The sequence below is a fragment of the Lycium ferocissimum genome, chromosome 6 (assembly GCF_029784015.1).
Source record: "Lycium ferocissimum isolate CSIRO_LF1 chromosome 6, AGI_CSIRO_Lferr_CH_V1, whole genome shotgun sequence".
In the NCBI taxonomy this organism is placed as follows: domain Eukaryota; kingdom Viridiplantae; phylum Streptophyta; class Magnoliopsida; order Solanales; family Solanaceae; genus Lycium; species Lycium ferocissimum.
This window is the reverse complement of record NC_081347.1, coordinates 33,790,355-33,815,357: the sequence shown is the minus strand read 5'-3', so window position 1 is coordinate 33,815,357 and position 25,003 is coordinate 33,790,355. Positions and strand designations below refer to the sequence as shown.

The window sequence follows — 25,003 nt, the reverse complement described above, 5'->3', positions numbered from 1 at the left end:
CATGGAACTTTGATCTGCTGCATCACACATTAGCTGAAGATATTGTTGAGCATGTCAGGTCTGATTTAATTATCAATATAAGGGGGATGATAAGTGACAAGGCTTGGTGGTTATTGATAAGTACAGGTAAATTCACAGTGAGTAATGCTTGGGAGGCAATTAGACAGAAGAAACAGCATAGCTGGTTTTTCAAAATGATGTGGACTAAAGGCTTACCATACAAGATTTCTTTCTTCCTATGGAGGGTCTGGCATCACAAACTACCAGTGGATAATGTTTTGGCAAGAATTGGTATAAATATGGTTTCAATATGCAGATGTTGTACCTTTCCCCAATAGGAGACAATGACTCACCTGTTCCTAACAGGTGAGTTTGCATCAGATATCTGGCAGATTTTTTTCTTCAGCAGCTGGATTACAAGGGCCATTTGTGTAGATCAATCAAACAGTTTCTAAATGGTGGACAACAAAATGTGGTGCTAAGTTGAAACCCATCTATCAAGCTGCTCCTGCAATCATCATGTGGCAAATATGGAAAAGAAAAAACACTATTATTTATGGAGGGGTGATGTCAAGAAATAAGGTGATTTTTTAGATCAACAGGAATTTATGGCAGCAGGAAAAGTTCAAGTTCTCATGGTTAGATAGCCCTCACAGTTGGCCTCTTTTGGTTCAGTTTTTGGAGAAGTACAAACCACAATAACAAGCAAAGCGATGGCATGGAATTGTCCTCCTAATGGTTGGTATAAGTCTAATACGGATGGGGCATACAAGAGCGACAGAGTCAAAGTTCATCGGCATTTTGTATCGGGAATAGTAAAGGAAACTTAGTGCGTACATGGGCAAGCATTATACCGAAGTATCTGCATTGTTCTTTGAGCAAGAGCAATCCTTGAGGGGGTGGAGTATTGTGTTGCAAATCATTTGCTTCCTCTGATAGTGGAAATAGACTCAAGGACAAAAGTATTGAATGATGAATAGGAGATACCTTGGAGGATTTGTATGATGGTGAATTTGATTCAAGATTGGAGGAAGAAAGGCACCATACAGATTGTCCATGTACTCAGAGAAGGCAACAAATTGGGCGATTTTTTAACTAACATGGCTGTTCATTTTGCAGGTACTTTTCACATAGCAAACTATCAGGAACTTCCATCAGAGGCTAAAGGAATTCTAAATGCTGATAAACATAATATGCCTAGCTTCAGATTCAAGAAACAGCATGTTAGAGAACCAGACTGAACTACAAAGGAGTTAGAAAATGCATGATCACTGATATCATGTAGACAACAGATAACAGTCGGGTTGGAAATCTTCTGTCATCAACTCATAGCTGTAAACTTAGTTGCGAGTGTAGTTCTATCCAATGTGTGGTATTAACTTTCAGTTCAGCCTATTGGAAGAACTTCCTTTGCAGCCTAGAATATGGAATGTTAGCTAATTGTTCATAATCCCCTAGTCAGACAAAGAAGTATTCAGAAACTACACTTGACACTGAGATTGACTAACACAGCCTAATCCATGTTGGAAGGATTCTTCTATTGGTATACTGATTCCATAACCACCTGGTGAGAGCTTTGAGGTGATTTGAAATGGCATTAAACCAAGACTGGATTAGCAGTAGTAATTAAGTCAATATTAGTGTTTAGATTAATGTTTCTAGTCTAGTGTGAGGCACTTTTGGCCTTTGTTGCATTTTTTGCTTTCCTTATTTTTCTATTTCTGTACAGATTTTTCTTATGAATAAAACACAACCAGTCTCATGCTGGTTGCTTTGATTAAAAATTAAAAAAAAAAAAAATAGATGCCCCATAACAAAAATTACAAAGAAAACTGAATTAAAATGCTTAATATTTCTTTATACAAAAAATCACATCAAGTATGGAATGTAGCATCGGCCATTCATCTACCCAAATTTTAGGAGATCCATGGTGGTGCTATTGAAAAGGGAGAAACCAATCTCCATATCTTTTCTCCCACACACTAATTTCTATAATGAAGTTCATCTCATTCCAACCCCGTCTTTCCAAACCAAAAAGAAAACAAGAGGAAAAAAGACAACTTGCTTTGGACTTTTTCCCAATAATGCCCTCCGTCCACAGAAGAGACAAAAAGTAGATCCAACCACAATATTACTCTATCAAAAGAAAAGAGTAATAACACTACTAAACCAAGGGCAAGAGAGGAAATCAAAGGAAACAACCCTTCCTAGCCCCAAATTCTAAGATATAAAAAATCAAAAAAAGGATTTGAAATGGGACTCATTTTGTCCTTTTGACCTTTTTCAAGAAGGAATGGCCAACAACAATGCCTGTCCTCCGGCAAGCATAAGAATCCCACAAAGATCATTTAACCCCTCCATCTATTCCCCCCCCCCCCCCCCCCCTTTTTTTTGTTTTTTTTTTTTTGTTTACAATTGAGTGTCTCTATCATTTCAATACTGGCTTTCCCGTCTTACAAAACCAAAAAGTAAAAGCTGCTATTTTACCATCTTCTTCAATGCTTTTTCTTGTCCCAACCATAAATCAAAACATGTTTTTCTTTCCTGCAGAGGAAGATAATGTTATATTAGTTGCATATAATAGAAGCCTAGTGAGAAAATAAAATAAGAACTCATGCAAACATCTTATACAGGCACGAGGATTATATACTTGAGCTATTTAGCAATTGGGGCAATGATAATGGTTAGTTTTCAAGATAAAAAATACGTCCTAGCACTTAATACAAAATCACTCTGTTTCGTGGGACCCAAATCACCCTATTAAATAAAGTACTTAGAAGAAAAGAACAGTACGACGTATTATTTTATTTTTACGAAATTTTTTGTTTATCTTTTACCAACACAAAGCAATGTCTAGTAGTCAGACAATAATGCTCGACAACCAAAAGCACGGAGCACAAAGCAGGTCCTTTAATCCATGAATTTCAAACTATTCCATGTGAATCCTGTTACTTCAATTAACTTCACAACTTAGAGCCTGTTTGGATGGACTTAAAAAAAGCTGCTTATAAGCTGAAAACAGCTTATAAGTCAAAAAAAATAAGTTGGTGTAGCCTAACTTATTTTTTTGGCTTATAAGCTATTTTCAGCTTATAAGTTGCTTTAGATAAGCTAAGCCAAATGGACTAAATTATTTTTTTTGGCTTATTTTAGCAGACAAATGAACTTCCAATGTTGGCAAGTGTTTTCAAACAAAAGTTTAAAAAACGAACATAAACAACTTATAAGCCAATCCAAACGGGCTCTTACTAGTAGGCCACCCACCAATATTTTCACTCAAAGCAGTACCAGTAAATTACTTCCTTTTTCTTCACTTTTGTGCATTACGTATATTTTATCCTGCTTTCTCTTCTTTTTAATAAGACCATTCTTTTGACCCCTTCTTCCCTGTTGAATTTGGTTGGAAATATTTCATGTATCAGTAACAAGTACCAGGTAATTCTATTCACCAAAACTAAGGTAGACGGAAAGAATTCACCTAGTATTTTTGCCTCTATTGAGATTTGAACTGACCTCATGATTCTTAACCACTTTTTGACCATTAGGCCATACCCTTGAGTGCGACTCAAACCTTATATTTGTGTTAAAAAATTTATTCGTATAAATAAACTATTTAAAATCCAATAAACAAAAAAAATTATGATTTAAAACCTCAACCAAAAATCTTAGCTCCGCCCCCGACAGTTACCATTGAGATAGCAGGATACGGTAGGGATTGCGAGTCACCATCTGAATAGTGACTTGTATAATTTGTTGGGCCTTAGCTAATAATTTTGTCTAAAATATTATGCAATTGTTTATACCACCTTAACTAATTTTAATCATTGCACCCACGCTTCAATTATACACAGTTGCATAACAAGTCTTCAGTCAAAACGATGTGACCATAGTAAATCAAATTCAAATCAATCAGTTGACTTCATCGGGACCCTGTTTTATGCAAGGTTTGCCCGGTTCATAATCATAAGACGGCCATTTTCAATCTTGGAAACAAATTTTGTACTTAAATAATTCAAGATGTAACTTTGTACATGATAGTTATCAGGACCCATTATTTTGGATAAACTAAAACCTAGCCCCCTTAGGCCATCTCTAACCTTGCACCATTTTTTACACTAAATACTATTTTAGTGCAAAAAAATAATGTTTTGAAACTCCAATCTTACATTATTTTTTGCACCATTTTGGTGCATGAATAGTATTGCACCAAATTTAATGCAACAGTATTTATCTACACCATTACTAATCATTAATAATTTTTTTTATTTTTTTATTATATAACACTTTTAGTTTAACATACTCCCTCTATTTCAATTTGTTTGAACCTATTTCATTTTTAATCCGTGCCAAAATAAATGACCCCTTTCCTAATTTGGAAACAAATTCACTTTATGAATGATTTACAATCAGACAAATTTTCAAGGCTTATTTTGAACCACAAGTTTCAAAAGTCTTCCCTCTTTCTTAAATGTCGTGCCCAGTCAAATGGGTTCATATAAATTGAAACGGAGGGAGTATTATAATTTTAATTTTTACATTTAGATTCCTAATATACCTATTCATCTACACCATTACTATTCATTAATATTTTTTTTTTTATTATATAACACTTTTAATTTAACATATTATAAATTTTAATTTTTACATTTAGATTCCTAATATACCTAATTCTTTTTTATGTAATATCTTATAATATTAATTTTGGAGTGTAAGTTTTATAAATTAATTTTCGTATATATTGTTTTTATATAAAATTGTGAGTTAATTTTATTATAAGTTATAATTGTATAAAAAAATATAACCATCACAAAAATGAAAAGTGCAAATATAAAATATAATATGTTGTGAATAATATGCCGTCGCGTTTTTGGAGAAAAGAAGTGCTACATGATATATTAACTATATGTATTATACTGCACAACATGGTAATCGAGGATGAGCGTGATCTTAATGCACCAATTTGTATACGGTAAAAATCGGTTAGCGTTTGTCCGGTGCAAACCGGGGGCGGTAAAAGAAAGAAGGCAAACAATAGCGCTTGATCTGAAGTTTTGATTAAAGTCGTTGTGTCCGGTTCAACCGTAGTAGTTGGTCCGGTCCCTCCATGGCCGAGTTGATCGTGGCCGTTTGTCCGGTTCAAACATAGCGGAATCAGTCGTGGCCGTTAGCCCGTTTTCTTCATGGCCATTCTGATCGTGGCCGTTGGTCCGGATAATCAGTTATTCGCCCGCCACGTGTGGAAATCAAGTTGCCACCTGCTTCTGACAGTCGTACGGGTGTCAGACCGTACGACCCAACCTTATCCATATTAGGTTTTCTTTATCCTAAAAGGAGTCCATGATGTAAAGAAGGCCCATAGAGGAAAACTATAAATAGGGGGCATTCCCTCACTTTTGAGGGTTGGCTTTTCAGATCCAAGAGCTTTGTATTTTTGAATACATATTGAAATTCTTTCTCGCTTTGATTTCTCCAGATTTTGGTCCGGTTTACAGTTTAAATAATTCATTGAATCATTTCATTCAACATTGCACGGAATATATATAATCTTAGCTTAAATATATAAATCCCAACATCTTTACCCAACCATTAGCATACCAACTTATACATTACTTAAATCGCTTTTATAAGCAAAATACACACGTACATCTTTTGTTCATCAAAGAATAGATTAAAGTGCCACATATCCTATACCTCATTTACAAATTTAACTTATTATCCAATTTCGGGGTAAAACAGTTTGGCGCCCACCGTGGGGCATTGGATAATAGTGGTCTTTGATCTCGGTTGCAACTCATTCATCCAAAGATTTCAGTTCTTTTGTTCGTCTCTGTGAAAACGGACAAAATGGCAAACAGTGGACAATCCGGTCACGTCAACAACGAGATTGTGGCTGAAAATGAGAACATCGGGCTACAGGGATTACCAGTGAATCCCGTTGACCCGAATTCCGTCAATCCGAGGGAGGGCCTCAACCGACAAAATACGTGAACCGGAGAATGATGCCCGGCCGCCACCGATCCTTTAAATACTCTCGGTTCGTCACTTTATCCCGGCACAAGGCCGAAAGTGCCAAATATCCCGGATGATATTAACTTACGTCTTATTTTTGAAATGTTGCAGGAACAAAGAGCGGCTATTGCCGAACAAGGAGTAGCAATAGCCCAGTTGCAGAGCAAGAAGGATGAAGCAACTCCGGAGAAGAATAAGGGTGTTGCCGAACCCCGGAGAGAAGAAGTCCGAATGGTCGAGAGCAATGGTTCCGGAGCTGGCTCGTCCACCGAGGTATTGAGAATGCTCGAAACATTGGCAAAGCGGGTAGACTCAACCGAGAAAAGGGTGGAGACCTATAACTCTCGGGTGGACCAGATCCCGGGGGCTCCGCCCATTCTGAAGGGACCGGATTCGAAGAGGTATATTCAGAGGCCTTTTCCTCCGAGTGCGGCTCCTAAGTTGATCCCAAAAAGGTTCAAGATGCCGGACATCCAGAAATATGATGGCACAACGGATCCTCAGGAACACGTGACCTCGTACACCTGTGCTATAAAGGGCAACGATGTTGAAGAAGACGAAATTGAGTCCGTGTTGCTGAAAAAGTTCGGGAAAACCATCAAAGGGGCATTGACTTGGTATGACCATCCGCCCGAGCATTCAATCACTTTTTCGAAATGCTCGCGGATGCGTTCATAAAGGCTCATCTTTGGTGCCAAAAAGGTCCAGGCCCGTAAGGCGGATATTTTCGGATAGCCCAAAGGGATGATGAGTTACTACGGGAGTTCGTCAATCGTTTCCAAAGGGAACGGATGGAACTCCCTCCGGTTCCGGAAGAATGGGCTGCACAAGCATTCACCAAAGGGCTTAATCCCCGAAGTTCGACGGCCTCGTTCAAACTAAAGGAAAATTTCGGAATACGAGGCATGACACAGGCGACGTGCACAACAGATACGAGTCCAAGATTCGGGTGGAGGATGATCAGCTCGAACTTCCTCCGGGTCCGGTAAACCTAAGTAAAGGATCTGAGAGGTCTAGAAAAAATTACGACCCGGAGATACGGCCATCGAGGGAAAGATACCGGCCATATTCTCAATCAGAGAAAACAAGCTTCAGACCGGAGAAGTCGAGGTCTGGTCCCGGTCAATTCTCCAGCAGAGGAGATAGAAGAACCGAGCGTCCATCGAATAGCCGAGGGTTGTCGTTTAGAAGTGATGCCGGAAGTTCGGCAACTAACAGGGACCCACCAAGGATATCAGAATATAACTTTAGTGTCAACACCTCGGACCTTGTCTCGGCCATAGGTCGCATTCCAGAAGCAAGGTGGCCGAGACCATTGAGGTCGGATCCCGCCAACGGGACCCGAACATGATTTGTGAATACCATGGAACTCACGGTCACAGAACTGAAGACTGTCGCCAACTAAGAGAAGAGGTGGCTCGTTTACTGAAAAATGGGCACCTTCGTGAATTCCTGAGTGAGCGGGCAAAAACCCACTACAAGGAAAGGGAGTCGAACAAACGGATTGAACCGGTAGAGCCTCAGCATATAATCAACATGATAATCGGGGGTACGGATGCTCTAGAGGGCCGGTAATGAAGCGCGCCAAGGTTTCCCTTTGTTCGTGAAAAGCGCAACCGGGATTATATACCCGAGGGCTCCATCACTTTCAGCAACGAGGATGCAGAAGGCATCATTCAACCGCACAATGATGCGTTGGTAATTTCTATTCTCGTTTTTAAGTCTCAAATTAAACGTATTCTAATTGACCCAGGTAGCTCGGCCAACATCATCCGGTGGAGAGTGGTTGAACAGTTAAGGCTACTCGACCAGATCGTACCGGTAGCCCGGGTGCTCAGTGGGTTCAATATGGCGAGTGAAACTACGAGGGGTGAGATTTCCTTGCCGGTCAACATTGACGGCACCATCCAGCAGACTGTATTCTATGTAATCGAAGGGGATATGAAATACAACGCATTGCTGGGTAGACCGTGGATACATAGCATGAGAGCTGTGCCGTCTACATTACATCAGCTGCTGAAATTCCCGACACCGGAGGGGATAAAAACCATCCGGGGAGAACAACCTGCAGCAAGAGAGATGTTCGCGGTCGAAGAATCATCACCCCTACTCAAAAGCCGGATCAAAAGGAAGAATCATCCGGGGACAAGGATTCCAAATAGCAATTACCGTTAACGGGTCTAGCAACGGAGCAAAAGAGATTAGACCCGGGGCACGAAGAGGACGACTTCAACATACCTAGATCATTCGTCTTGCCGGATGAGTCGGATGCGACAAAATCTACAGTGGAGGAGTTGGAGCAAGTCATCTTGTTCGAATATCTACCGGATAGAAAGGTATACCTAGGCACGGGGTTAACCTCGGAGCTCAGGAACAAGTTAATTAAATTTCTTCAAGCTAATGCCGATTGTTTTGCATGGTCGCATATAGATATGACAGGTGTGCCACCAGAAGTAACAACTCATAAGCTTAGTCTCGACGGGAGATTTCCCCGGTGAAGCAGAAACGGAGGCCTATGGCAGAATCAAAGCATGCCTTCGTGAAGGATGAGGTAACAAAGCTTTTAAAAATAGGCTCTATCCGGGAAGTAAAATACCCGGATTGGCTGGCTAACGTAGTGGTGGTGCCGAAAAAAGGTAATAAATTTCGAATGTGCGTTGATTATAAGGACCTAAACAAAGCATGCCGAAGGATTCATTTCCGATGCCCCACATCGATAGAATGATCGATGCGACGGCCGGCATGAGATGTTAAGTTTTCTCGATGCTTACTCCGGGTACAACCAAATTCGGATGCACCGGAGGATCAAGAGAAAACATCTTTCATTACCCGATACGGGACTTATTGCTACAATGTCATGCCTTTCGGATTAAAAAATGCCGGGGCAACCTACCAACGCCTAGTTAACGGGATGTTCGAAGAGCAAATAGGAAAAACAATGGAAGTTTATATTGATGACATGGTTGTTAAGTCCCTGGAGACAGAGGACCATTTAAAACATTTGCAGGAAACCTTTGACGTGCTCCGAAGATATAACATGAAGCTCAATCCGGAGAAGTGTGCTTTCGGTGTCGGTCGGGCAAATTCCTCGGTTTTGGTGTCAAATCGGGGAATCGAGATTAACCGGACAAGATCAAAGCAATCGAGGATATCGAGGTGGTAAATAACGTCAAAGGAGTACAGAGGCTTACCGGGAGAATAGCGGCACTGAGCCGGTTCATATCAAGGTCTTCAGACAAAAGTCACCGTTTCTTCTCCTTACTGAGGAAGAAGAACGATTTCACTTGGACACCGGAATGCCAGAGAGACTTACAAGGATTAAAAGAGTACTTGTCCAGCCCGCCTTTGTTGCATACACCGAAAGCGGACGAGCAGCTTTTTCTCTACCTTGCCGTGTCCGAGGTAGCGGTAAGTGGAGTTTTGGTCCGAGAAGAGTCAGGTACGCAATTCCCTATTTATTATGTGAGTAGAACTTTGGGGGATGCGGAAACCCGTTATCCCCACCTTGAAAAGTTGGCATTAGCCCTGGTAAGCGCTTCTAGAAAGCTCAAGCCTTATTTCCAATGCCACCCGATATGCGTGGTCACTACTTATCCATTAAAGAACATCTTGCATAAACCGGAACTATCGGGTAGATTAACTAAATGGGCTGTAGAGATAAGCGGATATGACATTGAATATAAGCCTCGGACGGCCATCAAGTCCCAAATCTTAGCCGACTTTGTGGCGGACTTCACCCCGGCCATGGTACCCGAGGTTGAGAAGGAACTCCTGCTAACCTCGGGGAAAGGGTCGGGTATTTGGTCATTACACACGGACGGAGCCTCGAACCTTAGAGGTTCCGGGCTTGGAATCGTCCTTAAAACCCCCGCCGGAGATGCGATCCGGCAATCCATTAGGACAGTTAAATTAACTAACAATGAAGCTGAGTATGAGGCTATGATTGCAGGACTGGAATTAGCTCGGAGCATGGGGGCCGAAGTAATCGAAGCAAAATGCGATTCTCTCCTGGTTGTTAACCAGGTGAATGGCGTCTTCGAAGTCAAGGACGAACGGATGCAAAGGTATCTTGAAAGGGTCCAGGTCATACTTCACCGATTTAAAGAATGGACCATGCGGCATGTACCGAGGGAGCAGAATGCGAGAGCCGATGCATTGCCGGTTTGGGGTCTTCGGTCGAAGGGGAAGAAATTAACCCGGGACGTGGTGCACTTGATGAACTCGACAATAGAGAACGGGCATCTTTGATAAACACGATGGGTTTAACTTGGGATTGGCGCAACAAATACATCGACTATTTGCAAGATGGAAAGCTCCCCAATGACCCTAAGGAATCGCGGTCACTAAGGGCGAAAGCAGCACGGTTCTGCCTGGTAGATGGCCAGTTATACCGACGGTCTTTCTTCGGTCCTTTGGCCAAATGTTTAGGTCCCGGTGAAACCGAGTATGTAATGAGAGAAGTGCACGAGGGGACTTGCGGCAATCACTCCGGTGCGGAAGCCTTAGTCCGAAAAATCATCAGAGCCGGTTATTACTGGAATCGGATGGAGGAAGATTCGAAGAATTTTGTCCGGAAGTGTGACGGGTGTCAAAGGCATGCCCCGATGATTCACCAGCCCGGGGAGCTACTGCACTCAGTGATATCACCCTGGCCCTTCATGAAATGGGGAATGGACATTGTTGGTCCGTTGCCATGGGCACCAGGTAAGGCCCGTTTTATTTTGTTTATGACTGACTATTTCTCAAAATGGGTTGAAGCGCAGGCCTTCGAAAAAATAAGAGAAAAGGAAGTTATTGATTTCATATGGGACCACATTATTTGCCGGTTCGGCATTCCGGCCGAAATTACTTGTGACAACGGCCCCCAGTTCGTTGGTGGCAAAGTCAATGATTTCCTCGAAGGATTGAAGATCAAGAAGATTGTGTCAACTCCGTATCACCCGTGTGCAAACGGACAAGCGGAATCTACGAACAAAACAATAATTCAGAATCTGAGGAAGAGACTTGAGACATCAAAGCATCACTGGAGGGAAATATTACCGGAGGTGCTGTGGGCTTACAGAACCACATCAAAATCAAGTACGGGGGAAACGCCTTTCTCGTTGGTCTACGGGACCGAAGCCCTCATTCCTGTAGAAGTCGGTGAGCCCAGTCTCCGATTCAGTTACACCACCGAGGGATCAAACGAGGAGGCCATGGCCGTAAAACTCGATCTCACGGATGAGCTACGCGAAAACGCGCTAGTCCGTATTGCAGCCAGAAACAGAGAATGGAAAGGTACTATAACCGAAGAGCTAACTTCCGACATTTCCAAATTGGGGACTTGGTGCTTCGAAAAGTTACCTTGAACACCAAGAACCCCAACGAGGGAAAACTGGGCCCGAACTGGGAAGGGCCATACAAGGTGACCGAGATAACGGGCAAAGGGTCCTATCAGCTGGAATCCATGGACGGGCAACGGTTGCGCAATAACTGAATGTGGCTCATTTGAAAAGATACTACTGTTAAGGTATGACCCCTTTTATTTTATTCACTTACCTTTTCTTTTTTGCAGGGAGCCGAGTGCCCGACGTAGTTAACTTGCTAGGTCTGAAAACACGTGTTGCACTCTTTTCCTTGGCCCGATTTTGTCCCAAATGGGTTTTCCGACAAGGTTTTTAATGAGGCAACAAGTACAACGTGTTACTAAAATAGGAGGAGTATAAATACCCGGATATTCGGGGCAACACCCTACGAGTGGGGGCTTGATAGTGCTTACCCGACTTCACAGTTCGAATAAGCACTAAGGGGCTATGACACCCACGTCTCGGTTTATTCCGATTAGTCGGAAACGGAAGAAGTTCAACAACGGACACCGCTGGGATCTCATGGACCGGACCACCGGCATTACATTCCGATGTAAGGACCAAACGATCAAAAGCGAATCGTGTCCCCCTAATATTTACTATGGCAAGAACCAATGCCGGACCTTCTGTATTAGGTTTTGATGTAAGGACCAAACGATCAGAGCGAATCGTGTCCACTTAGAATTTGCCACGGCAAAAAATAGAAGGAAACGGATAAAGTCCTCATATGATGTACAAGTACTTGGAGTTTATTGAAAAATCAAATTATTACATTTCGGATTTATCTTCCTAGTAAAGCACTTTGCCCCGAAAATCGGGCACCATTTTATCCGTATATTCGATTCCGGGCATTACAGTCGAAATACGGCAAAGGCAACAAGGTCATAGCAAACCGAGCCTAAATCTTAATACCCCCGAATGGGGACTGCTACACCAGAATTTGTTTAAGCAGAGATTCAGGTGCCCGAACCTAATCAAAAATAAAGGAATAGCCACAAAATATCGGCCCTAAAAATGCCTAACGTGATTCGGAGACGTCTGAATTCACAAAGCATAAATAAGTCCCGCGGGCAAACTTCTCTATTCGACTCCCGGATAAATCACACCGGATGAGATGAAAACTCTAATCGAACAAGTCCGAAAGAGACTCCGATGTTCACTTATCCTCGGAAAGGATCGGCAGTTTGGACAAGAATCGTAACAAACATTCAAACAAAAGAATGGTCAAAGGATACGCTTTTTATATATACATACAAATCTTTTACACTTGAAATTTGAGAAAGTTCAAAATACTATAAAGGCAAAATAAAGGGTAATACAAGCCCTGGCCTATCCGGTATGGCTGGAACCAGAATGCTCGGACTCTGTCCGTTCAGAGTCTTCGGAGTCGGAATCAAGAGCTCTTTTTGCTTCTTCCTCGGTTCTTCTAGCCTCTAGAATAAGGGCTGGGAGATCAGTAAAGCCACGCTCGGCTTCCTCGAGGGTGATCCTCCGAGACCTCCACCGCTCATGCTCCACTACAACCGTGGAGTAGGCCTCGACAGCTTCCACATTTTCGGAAGGCACGCCAAATCGGCTTCGGCCGGGCCGGCTAACCAATAACCATTCCTCTCTTCATCGAGGATACTCCGGTTTTGATTGGCCGATTCAAGCTCGATTTTGAGAATATCATTAGCCTCGACCGTCTCTCCGAGTCGGTTCTTAGTTCATCGCATATCCGGGCCATCGTCTTCGACTTTTTGCTCGAATACCCTCATTCTCTCCTCATATTTGGCACTCTCGGATTCAAGCCGTCGGTGCCTCTCGGCCAAATTGGTGGCATCAGATTTAACCGAGTCGAGTTCCCCTCGGAGTTGGGAAATGGTGGTTTCGAGCTCGCTCAGTTTGGAAGAGAACCGAGTGTTGTCTTGACTAAGACCGATTTTCTCTTCCTCCAGAAGCCGGTTCCTCTCCACAACCCGGCTAACTCATCTTTTAGCCGAAGGTTCTCAGCCTTCGTTGCATCAAGCTCGGGCTGAAGGTTTGTGAGGGCCACTGCTCGGCTCAGCTCATCTTCCTTTACTTGCAAAAGATGCTGGAATTTCTCCGTTTCTCGACCTTGGGCATCCAGCTGGCCTCTAAGGTCATCAACCTCTTGCGGGGCCCGGATGAAGGCTTCGTTAACAAGCACCACACTCTGTAAAAGAAGCAAAGATGTTAAACAAGAAACCAAAAACTCACATCAAATTATGCAAGGCATGGGCTGAAAGGCTTACCCGATTGCCCGCATGCATGCCCTCGTTAATCAGGCTCTGCCAAGGGATTCCGGCCATCTTCCTTTTGTCCGAGTCCGAAACGAGGGGCCTTAAGTAGCTTGCCACTCCCACCGGACGAGATAAGAAACTGCAATCTTCAGGGAACGATGCTTCTACGACCGATCGGTTCTCCTAGGTTCCACACTAGGAGCCGGAAAGATGCGCACTAGGCCTTCCCTCGCACCGGTTTCGGTGGATCGATTAGCTGCCCTCGTAACCCGAGGGATGGGAAGATGACCGAAACCCGCAGCCTCCCCGGTCGCAGGAGGAGTGTCCAAAAACATGTCATCCAGATTATCCGACCTCGGAGCAGTGGGGGTAGTCGGAACAGCACCAGCAGCCTCGGCAGAAGTAGAGGCTTCAAACCCGATAGCTGGGTCCTCGGTAGGCAATGAGCCGGTATCCGCTGGGGCCCCGTGCCGGTGCGGACTCGGTTCTTGTCCCGGTTTCGGCGGTTGACTCGGAGTCGGGATCTCTCGTCTTTGCAGGGGAATCTCCTCGGAAGAAGCATCACCTGTAATATCAACAAACTCAATAGACCTAAGAGGTGTTGGGTAAAGTATTTCTTCCCCACCTGGTAACTGAGCCGAAGCGGAGGGTCCTTCCTCGGTTGAAGGGGGTGGAAGTGTAACTTCCTCCTCCGGGACCGACTCAAAGGTTGGGGCCACACCGACCCTACGAATGATCACATCGGACCCTTCTTCATCTCTCAGAGACCGGACGACGCTCCTAGCCCTTTTTCTTGGTTTCTCTCCTTTATCCGAGGGCTTCCTTCGTCTTTTGGCAGCAGCAATAATTCGGGATGACCCGGCCGAGTCGAACGCCGGTGTCGGCACAGCTTGCTCTGCTGCAGTCCCGGGTCTGGGATTCACTGAGCCCTTCGGTAAACCTAAAATCGAAGGGGTTATGGATAATATTCAAATTAAAGAAAGGCAGACAGTACGTAATACCCAAACTCAAAGTGGTGTTACCGTGATTTTGGGCAATCCATCGGCCACGAGCCAGGATTCCCCATGTCAACTCTTCGTGTGTATGCTGGTCAAGGAGCGCCTCGACCCACTCGTTCATATGTGGGACGACCGGGGGTATCCATGCCACGGCTATTGAAATGGAAAGGGGAGACGTAAGCACGAAGGATTAGGTAAAAGAGTATAAGGATAAATTAATGAAGGAGGGACCAAGAAACTTACGGTTGTCATTCCATTTTTCCGGGAAGGGCATGTACTCCTCCGGTATAATGTCCGAGGTCCTCACCCGAACGAAGCGCTCTAACCAGCCCCGATCCCTATCTTCGTCCATTTTTTAGAAGATTGGATTCCGGCCTCGCTTGGCTAATTTTATTACGCCTCCCCGGAATCGTCTCGGGGAATAAAGGCGGATCAAATGTGTCATCGTGAATGGCTTCTTGGCGTCGTTGGCCAACAACCGGAGGCAAGCTACCGTCCTCCAGATTATAGGACCGATTTGTGCAAGGGTCACATTATAGGTCCGGCACATCTCCAATATGACCGGATCAATTGCAGGTTCGAGCTTGAGCGTGAAGGGATAAGTGTATATAAAAAACCCTCCCGATGAGTGTAAACATATAAAAAATTCGAAATAATTTGGATAATTCCTCAATTCGATTTCGATTACGAATGGAATTGTAAAATATTACGATTTAACGTTCGAATTGATTGACGTCAACCGAACCGAACCGGAATTTATATGCCATTAATATATATGCTAATAATGGTGAAGTAATATTCATTTTATATTTTATAATTTATACCACGGGGCCCACGGCACGGTATTATAATATTCTTTTAGACTTTCGGTTTCATCTCAAACTCACTTTCTCAGTAAAATCAAAATACACCGTCTTCTCTTCTCAAGTGGGTTTCCCATCCGTTTGTTCAATTCAACACTGTTTTTTGAAATTTATAGCACTCCGGAAGTTTCGGACGATGCTTATCCTCGGTGATGGAAGAGGGGTATCGCCTATTGAACTATTGTGGGATCGTCATGTACTAAATTTAGGATTGCTTACATTTGGGCTTTGGCTACTTTCTTAGTCATGTTGCGCAAATAAGTTCCTATTTCTCTACATTTACTTTAGCTGTTCTCTGCACGGCTTCAAATTCTTTATTGAAGTTGGGCTTAAATCGGCACTATATCTAAAGCCGTAGGCTCGGCCACGCAGTCGATTTTTCCCCTTGGAAGAGGGTATCGAGATACCCTTCGGCTCTTGGGAGGAAATATCTAAAGCGAGGAATATCCCCTTCGGGAGGTGGTTTCGGTATCTTGGTTTCGGTATTGGCATTTGTAATGGTTGAGAGAGGTTAAAAATTTGATAATGGGATGAAGGTAAGAAGATGGAAACGGTGAAGTAAAGAAAATGAAGCCAAATGGAGAAATGAGTAACGTTTCAATCAGGGAAGCAACACTTGAGTGGAACGAGTTCTTTGCAAGCAGATTTAAGCAGCAAATATGGGTGTTGAAATGATGGAATCAACGATGGAAAGGAGGGTGATGAAGAACAGAAGTGAAGAAGTAAAGAAAGTGAGGTAAAATGTTGAAAGATGAAGTAAAAGTGAAGAAGGAAGGACATCGAAGGCCTTATATAGGCATGGGTTTGGGCGGTTACAAATCCCGACCAATCGGCGAACGCCACGTGTCCCATAATTAATGAGGACGTGACTTGAAAGGACGTGCGTAACGGCGGTTGCAGAGCTCGGCCTTTCGGGATGCGACACGTGGAAGACAGCAGAAAGAGGTGACAACTGTTCCCGCCAAAACGAGAAGATAAGAACGAGACGATGGGATCACCGATTTTCGTGATTCATCCACTTCTCGTTACTCCGGTATGACCTCGGTCCGGAAAGTGTGGGGACTATCTGTATACGGTAAAAATCAGTTAGCGTTTGTCCGGTGAAAATTGGGGGCGGTAAAAGAAAGAAGGCAAACAATAGCGCTTGATCGAAAATTTGATTAAAGTCGTTGTGTCCGGTTCAACCGTAGTAGTTGGTCCCATTCCTCCATGGCCGAGTTGATCGTGGCCGTTTGTCCGGTTCAAACATAGCGGAATCAGTCGTGGCCGTTAGCCCGTTTTCTTCATGGCCATTCGATCGTGGCCGTTGGTCCGGATAATCGATATTGCTCGCCCGCCACGTGTGGAATCAAGTTGCCACTGCTTCGACGGTCGTACGGGTGTCAGACCGTACGACCCAACCTTATCCATATTAGGTTTTCTTTATCCTAAAAGGAGTCCATGATGTAAAGAAGGCCCATAGAGGAAAACTATAAATAGGGGGCATTCCCTCACTTTTGAGGGTTGGCTTTTCAGATCCAAGAGCTTTGTATTTCGAATATATATTAAAATTCTTTCTAGCTTTGATTTCTCCAGATTTTGGTCCGGTTTACAGTTTAAATAATTCATTGAATCATTTCATTCAACATTGCACGGAATATATATAATCTTAGCTTAAATATATAAATCCCAACATCTTTACCCAACCATTAGCATACCAACTTATACATACTTATACATTACTTAAATCGCTTTTATAAGCAAAATATACACGTACATCTTTTGTTCATCAAAGAATAGATTAAAGTGCCAACAATTTTTATCGACACAAAAAAATTAAGAACAAAGATGCTCATTTACAAATTTAACTTATTAAGATGAAAATCTATGTAATATTTATCTAATTATCTTTTATCAATGATTTCACTTTTATTTGAATTATCCATTAATATGTATAACGTATAATATTTGCTTATAATTTATATTATTTAAAAATTTATGGTATAAAATAATTTTATATTAAATGGTTATATAACAAAGGATTATGAATTACATGGGATGGATATGTAAAAAAGAAAAAAAGAAAGGATTTGTTTTATGAAATTAAAAAATAAAATTGAAGTAAAAGAAAATAATATAATATAGAAGAGAGAGAAGAATATGAAAAGAATATTCTTTTTTAGTGTAAAAAATAGTGCAATGGGTTGAAGTTAATTTGCACCATTTTGATGCAAAAAATGGTGCAATGGGTTGGAGATGCCCTTAGGGATAAGAATAATGAAATAGAGAAATGCACAAGTTTGTTGTTGAAAAAATGTTTTAACTGTCATGCTATGTAATCTCTACATCCAAGTTTGGGCTTAACTGACATGCTATATAAATACTTTATGTCACACAAATAGTTGAATACTTGTTCTTTCCAAATTCAAGAGAATAATCATCTAGGAGTGTGGTGACATGAATAATATTTCTTTACTCTTAATTAACGGTCTCGGTTCGAATTCTAGAATGGAAAAACTCATGATAATAAGCTCTTCCCATTTGATGAGCAGCCTTACATGACACGAATCTAGATTAGCTAAGCCATTGAATCGTTAAACTGAAACGAAAGTAAGAATAATGCAAAAAACAGATCCTTAGAATGTCAAGTCTATATTTACAAGTTCAATGTAATGATATTGACAATTTACTCAAACAGTGTCAATTTAGTCATTGACCATAAAGTCAAACGAGATAAAGGGGATTTGTGATTTATTCTATACATCCAAGATGATCCAAGTGATTCTAAAATATATCAACCCGACTAATATACCAAAAGCTAAAGGAAGGAAAACAAGAAGCAGAGGGAGTAGGTAAAAATAGTGACCACTCTGAAATCACATTTTAGTGGAACTTTGAGCTCTAAAAGCAAAGGTGAAACTGTGAAAGGCACGTAGCATAGCAGAGAAAAAGAAAGTGCTTTGTCTAACAGTCAACCACAACATGATTTCAGGGTATAGAAAAAAAGTAGTGAGTAGGACCCTTTACTTTAATTCCTTCCGGACTACGGAGACTGTCCATGAACCCAAAGTGATCCCAAAATGACCACAAGGTCCCCCCACAACCCTATTACTACCTCTGTCCCAATTTATATGGGTCCTTTTTCTTTTTAGTTCGTTAAAAAAAAAAGTCATATTTCTATAATTAATTATAACCTAACTAGAAAATTCTTCATTTACCTTTTAATGAAATGATTTATAATCATAAAAATGTCTAAGGTTTGGTTTAGAGCACAAACTTCAAAAGTCTTCTTTTTTTTCTTAAACTTTGTGCTAAGTCAAATGGTGTCACATAAATTGGGACGGACGGAATAGTAAAATGACAACAAAGGCCTGAAAGAACCAACTGTCGGCGGACTAACACATTTCCTTGCAACCACCAGCCAAGCTAGGCCTGGATTCAGTTTGATCTTTTCAAAGACAAAGAAGAAAAGGACATATGACGGAGCCCACTGATGCACACAAAAAATAACACCCTATTACCCATATTACCTTCTCGTGATCCATGATTTTAATTAGACAACCTAACGTATTACTAAGGCAAAAGGGGTTTTTGATTCATATCATTAATAATGTACCAATTATTAGTATTATGGGTCCTAGTTGATATCATCATCAAGCTTAGGTCACACAAGCTTGGAATTTTAAAATATCAAATGCACAAAAGAATTTTACAAAGTGGAAGGGTATAAGGAAAGAAGAATTTACCAATTTTTTTTGTCTTTTTTGTAATTTTTTTGCTCGTCTTGGTTACTATTTGAGAGGTGTTTGGGAAGCTTTTGGTGTAGCTTGCTTAAACGCAACAGTGGGAGCTATTCGGCAACTCCTTTTCTGATGCTCTTGCACAAGTTCTCCAGCAAACCAGTCAAGTTTCTCAAAATTGCTTTGCTCTGCAATTCTCTTACCCCCAAAAAGCACGGACTCTACATTTTTCTGTTTCAACATTTCATCTGCTATTCTTACGAGCGTTTTCACATTGCTTGGACTTGGGTTCGCGTCTACATTCACCCCACAACGACCAAAGCTTGATCCGTAAGCCTGCAACCATAAACACTAACTGCTATGACCATTTAATTTTACTAATTAAGAAATCCAAGTTTAGCACATATTATAACACTTGAAACCAGCAAATAATTCTCTACTTTTACATGTTAATTTGAATTTACAACTCTTTAAGATTAAGAATAGAAAGTAAATATTCCTTGACTGGAAGAAAGCATCAGTGGATGACGAACTCAAATAGTTTTCTGCCAGACATTTTATAAACCATGTGGCACTTGTTTAACTTATCCCTTTATTCTTCAAAATGATCAGTCTACTAAATTATTATATATTTCATTAGGCCAATTATCTCCACATAGTAGTCTCCTGCCACACATTCTATTGGTCAATTACATATCCCTAACATCCACTACACCATTTAACATCAACTGAACTGAAGTATATACTGTAAGCCTGCTGAAATTTACCCGCTTCAGTAAGTTATCTGTAAAGGGTAAAAAACCAGACCCCACCGTTGATAGCACAGTAATAAATAAAGCAAGCTCTCAAGGACAAGGAATTTGGTAAGAGAATAATGGGAAGGTCTAAATAGTTGGGAGAGAGGTACTTGGTAATCAATGACTGTGAGGACCATCCTTGAGCCTTTTCTTTAACATACAGATGTAGGTGACCCAAAAAAAGGTTTTTTGAAAAAAAAAAAAAACATAAGTAATCATGTGGTCTCTTTCTATGAGAAATTTTTTAAGTCACTAAGACGGTGCTGATTATGAATGATCACCCCTAGCTAGTTACAGCTCTGTACATATTTGCTGTACTAATTAGCATTCTTGATTTAGCAAATTGCCATCATCAGATATTACCAATTTCTCGTACCAAATTATTCAGTGCCAGTTAGACTTTAGTAAAGTACTCCCTCCCCTTTATTCTCAGGTGCAAAAATTCAATCTTTATCATTATTATCATCAATCACTGTAAAAGCTTACTTTATTCCAACAAATTAACTACTCTATTCACAAAGAAAAAGAAGAAAGACACTCCTTCCAATTACACACATTGTGTGTGTTTAAGTGTTTTTGTGTCTTGAGTCTCGCCAACCAATAGGTTTTGTCTAGTTGTTAACTAAAGACAACATTGTTCCTAGTGGCCTCAATTTTGACTGCACAGTTTCTCTAGTTGCATACAAAACAACACTATCAATGATCTTAGCTTATAAAACCTGTAAATGAATCAATATTCTTCAAGAAATTAAATTGCATGCGCCCAAAAACATCAAACGGCGCAGGTTAGAGGTTAGACCCACCCCTTCCCCTTTCCCATACCAAGACACCTTTCCACAGCCTGTCCCCTTTCTCCAGGCCCCTATGTCATCATCCACAAGCTCATTGATGAACTGTATCTAATACTCCTCCCGTGTCAATTTATGTGACATTCTTTCCTTTTAAGCTAAAAAATAATAACACCTTTCTAACTTTAAGCGTCCCATTTTAAAGTTAAAATTCTTATTTTATCCTTAATAAAATGATGTACGACCACACAAATATATATGGGCTTATATTAGACCACAAGTTTCAAAAAATTTCTTTTTTTTCCTAAAATTTTGTGCCCAGTCAAACATCATCACATAATTGGAACAAACAGAGTACTCCCTCCATTTCAAAATGAGTGGTGCTTTTAACTTGGGCAAATCCCTTAAGAAAATTATTCATTCCTGGAAAGTAAAATGTATTTTTCTTAATAAATATTTTGAAAAAGATATAGCTCTTGGTTATGTAAAACCCTTCTTATTTAAATAAGGGCAAAATTGAAAGAACATCGTTAGTGTCTTTTTGATTATGTGAAACACCATTTATTTTGAAGGGGAAGTTACATAAATACTAGGAAATGAGTAACATATTTCATAATGTACAACTATTAACTATATTACATAATCTACAATATATACTTTATAAATATAGCGTATATATGATTTTGTACCATAAATCAAGAATGTTGCTATTAATAAAAGTCTAAAATTAAGGAGTTTCAACAATTAGTGATAACGAAATTAAATATTTATCAAACACATTAAATACTATTCTAAAATATTCCAACATACTTTGCTAGCCTTCTAATCCATAAACAAGTAGATTATTATTTTTATGATATATATTATACTATAATTCTTCAAACAGGAGGGTATAGAGGACTCAGATTAGGGTAGCAGGCTAGTAGAGAGTATCGTTTATCCTTTCATATTAGTAGTCACATTATCACGATATAAGTTCTTGTGCTTTGATTTTCGCGACTATCTGTTATTTCCTGTACTTTGATTATCTTATTTTATCTGTGATAGTTACTGCCCCTTTGCAAACTGCTTCATTCGCTTTCGTTATTCTCATTTTCATATCGCTTTGAATTTCTTGGCCTTATCTGACCTCTTTTTATGCTTTCTATTGAGCCGAGGGTCTTTCAAAACGTACGTCCTACCTTGATAGTAGTAAGGTTTGCATGTCACGCTTACTTAGCCCAGACGCTTCTACCCTTCCCGTACCCCACGCTAATATTTCATCCATAGTTGTTGTTGTTGTTGTACAATTCTTCAAACAAGTATATACATTATTGTACTTATATATTATGTATATTGCACTATTATATACTATATATAATATGATTTGTTATATACCTTATATATTTTTAGGTATATTTTCATGCACTTTTCTTAGACCATATACCATATATCATATATTTTCATGTACTTTTTTTAATATTAATAAATTCAAATAATTTCTTTTAGTCACAAAAAAAAAAAAAAATTGCATCAGTCATCAACTGGAAAAAAAAAAGAAGGAATAAAGAGGAGGAAATGAAAGAAAAATAATCTTTTTAAAACGATAGATAGAATATGGGATTTGAAGTTGATTTGTTATATTTATTTTGAAATTTTTTTTCTCTCTCATGCCTTTTTCATAGATTTTGGGAGGAGGGGTGTGGGGATAGGTGGGGGGTGATTTTGATAGAAAGAGGAAGTAAAAAGTGGATATGCGTTAATAGTAGTAACTCCTAAAATTAAGTATTATAGATATTTTAGGACTGCAAAAGTTGTATTTTTGTAATTAAAAAGTTAAAATTTTGAATAAATTGTATTTATGTAATTTTTAGAAAATAGTTGTAATCTTTTTAATTACCATTTTAAAAAGTTATATTTGTGTGAGTTTTCCTATTTTGAAATAAAATAAAAAGTTAAAAACACCACTTATTTTGAAATGTCGAAGTAAGATTTTGGAACAATTTAGAGAGTTAAATGCACATCCCCAGCTCACTAAAAAAAAATAACGGTATACCTGAACGCGTACGTAATTACTGCTACGGTATTGTCCAAAAGCCATAGCGACTGAGTGGTCCACCATATCAGCCGAGCCATCCCCAGAAATTCGAGCCATTGGTCTAGCCCAGTCTTTTGCTTTCCAATTCTTGACTTGCTCATATTCAAAGCTTCCTTCTAGAAGCTGACCTGTCCCTAGTGAAAGTACCAATATATCCTCAACACCTCTCACGAACGGAAACTCCTGCTTATTGTGAAGCACGTGTGTAATCGCCGCCGCCGTAGGGTTGCCCATAGTTAATCCGCCGTCAACCGCCACACACTTAGTTTTTCCGTCGACCGACTTCATGCATACCTAGAGGTGACAAAATTAGCCATGAAAACATAATCTGTCCGACCCGTTCTAGTTTGGATGGGTCATTGACCGGCCTATTTATTAGCTCGCCCCATAAAAAATTGAGCTGATATGTAATCTAAATTGACTCATGAGAAATTTACACCCATTTGGCCATGAGAATTATTCATTTTTTCTGAAATTTATTAAAAAATTGACGTTTAGCCATGAAAATTTTTGAAGTTTGAAAATTAAAATACACCTAAAATTATGTTCACTTTTTTTTTTTTATTTCAGTATATTCAAACAACAAAATATTTATTGCAAGAACTATAAACCAGACACAACTCTATATTCAACTCACCTTCAAACATTCCAAATAAAGTGAAAATATTTGATTTCCATAGCCAAACGCCTACTTAGTCAAAATATTATTTTTTAAAAAAAATTATTTAATATATTATATATAACTATAATTAAAAAAAATATTATAAGGTAATACTAAAAACTTATAAAAGAAGATATAAAGTAATTAAAACTTTTATTAAAAATTGGAGGGATTGAGTCATGACATCCATTTATTAACTCAAACGATTTTGATTCATTCAAATTTTAACTCAATCCGCCCATTTAACACCTCTATACTTACCGGCTCGAACACTCCAGGCTCGGCTGACGTGGCTCTGCAAACCTCCCATAGCCGGAAATCAAAGCTGTCGGTTTCCAAAGCATCAGCTCTCGAAAACAAAAACGGCGCCGTAGATGAAAGGTCGTAGCATGGTATCAAAACCGGTTTCAACGTGTCCTTTAACGTTAGGGCTCGACCTGTTTTTTTATCTTCAAACGCTTCCTTCATCGATTTATCCAAACCGGTCGTGACTGAACCGGTGTTGGACCGGAAAATCCGTTTAAACAACCGACCTTTGGTAGGGTTAGGGTAGAATTTCTTGGATTGTTCTGTTAGAAGCTTCCACGTGTCACCAGCGTGAAATAACGGGCGGTTTTGGTCATTTAAGGAGAAGAGCATGGCGGTGAATATACCTCCAAAGCCTGAACCGGCTGCCACATCGAAGTAATCAGCGATTCTTGCATCTGGATTTCCTGATTTAACCTTGAGTGCTTGTTCTAAATAGGCTAAAGATTTTCCTGATAGGATGCTTCGCATTCCACCACCATCTAGGCTGAGGATGCAGATTTTGCCTCTCTGGTTTTTTATTGCCTGAACCGGTGATGACGTGTCTTTGTTGTTATTGTTGTGGTGTTCAACTGATGGAGGAGGAGGAGGTGTTTGTTTAGGAATCCATAGCTTCTGATCATCGTAACCGAATAAAAACTTGCTTTCTAATATCGAGAAAATCTCGTAGCTCAACTTATCTGTATCTATGCTTGGCTCTTGCATATCTGTTAGATTATTACACGCCATTAATGGGTAGTTCTTGTTTTTGTATATATGAAATGGGTTGATGTTATTTTTGTATATATATATATATATATATAACTTTGTACTCTCCGGTCTTCCACTAAACGTGTTTCCTAAGAGCGGGAGGAGAAAATAAAGAAAGAAATTAATCTGAAAAGTGAAAAAGAAGGTTGACTAATCTTCTTTTCTTTTTTTTTGTGTATGTGTATGTACGAAGAAAAAAGTAGGCAAAGAGGAATAATAAAGAAAAGTGGGTAGTGGAGATCCTGTATTGAATATAGAAATACTATATGAAGACGTCAATAAGAGATGAAGAACAAAAGAAGACAAAGGAAGTGATGAAGAGAAGCAACAACATAGCAGTTGCAGAGGATGTCTGTTTGCTTTAACCAAAAAAAAAAAAAAAAAAAAAAAAAACCTCTCCAGGTCGCTTAATCCCACACCTTTTTCAACTTCCCCCATACCTCATTT

The 25,003-nt window shown here is 40.2% G+C and overlaps 1 protein-coding gene across 1 annotated transcript; it reads right to left on the bottom strand.

The window, feature by feature from the left end:
- Window positions 1-1,820: 1,820 nt before the first annotated feature.
- Window positions 1,821-25,003, bottom strand: LOC132059633 (patatin-like protein 6). Its single transcript, XM_059452314.1, has 4 exons — window positions 23,762-25,003; window positions 22,798-23,133; window positions 19,184-19,513; window positions 1,821-2,544 (listed from the first exon to the last, which is right to left on the bottom strand). The coding sequence occupies exons 1-3, from the start codon at window positions 24,533-24,535 to the stop codon at window positions 19,229-19,231; spliced, it is 1,395 nt and encodes a 464-aa protein (XP_059308297.1). The 5' UTR covers window positions 24,536-25,003; the 3' UTR covers window positions 1,821-2,544; window positions 19,184-19,228.

Coding starts and splice junctions, on each gene's coding strand:
- LOC132059633 (XM_059452314.1), bottom strand. CDS start 24,535: ATGGCGTGTAATAATCTAACAGATATGCAAGAGCCAAGCATAGATACA. Junction 23,134..23,761: donor AGCCTGGAGTGTTCGAGCCG/GTAAGTATAGAG, acceptor TGTCACCTCTAG/GTATGCATGAAGTCGGTCGA. Junction 19,514..22,797: donor GTAATTACGTACGCGTTCAG/GTATACCGTTAT, acceptor TTATGGTTGCAG/GCTTACGGATCAAGCTTTGG.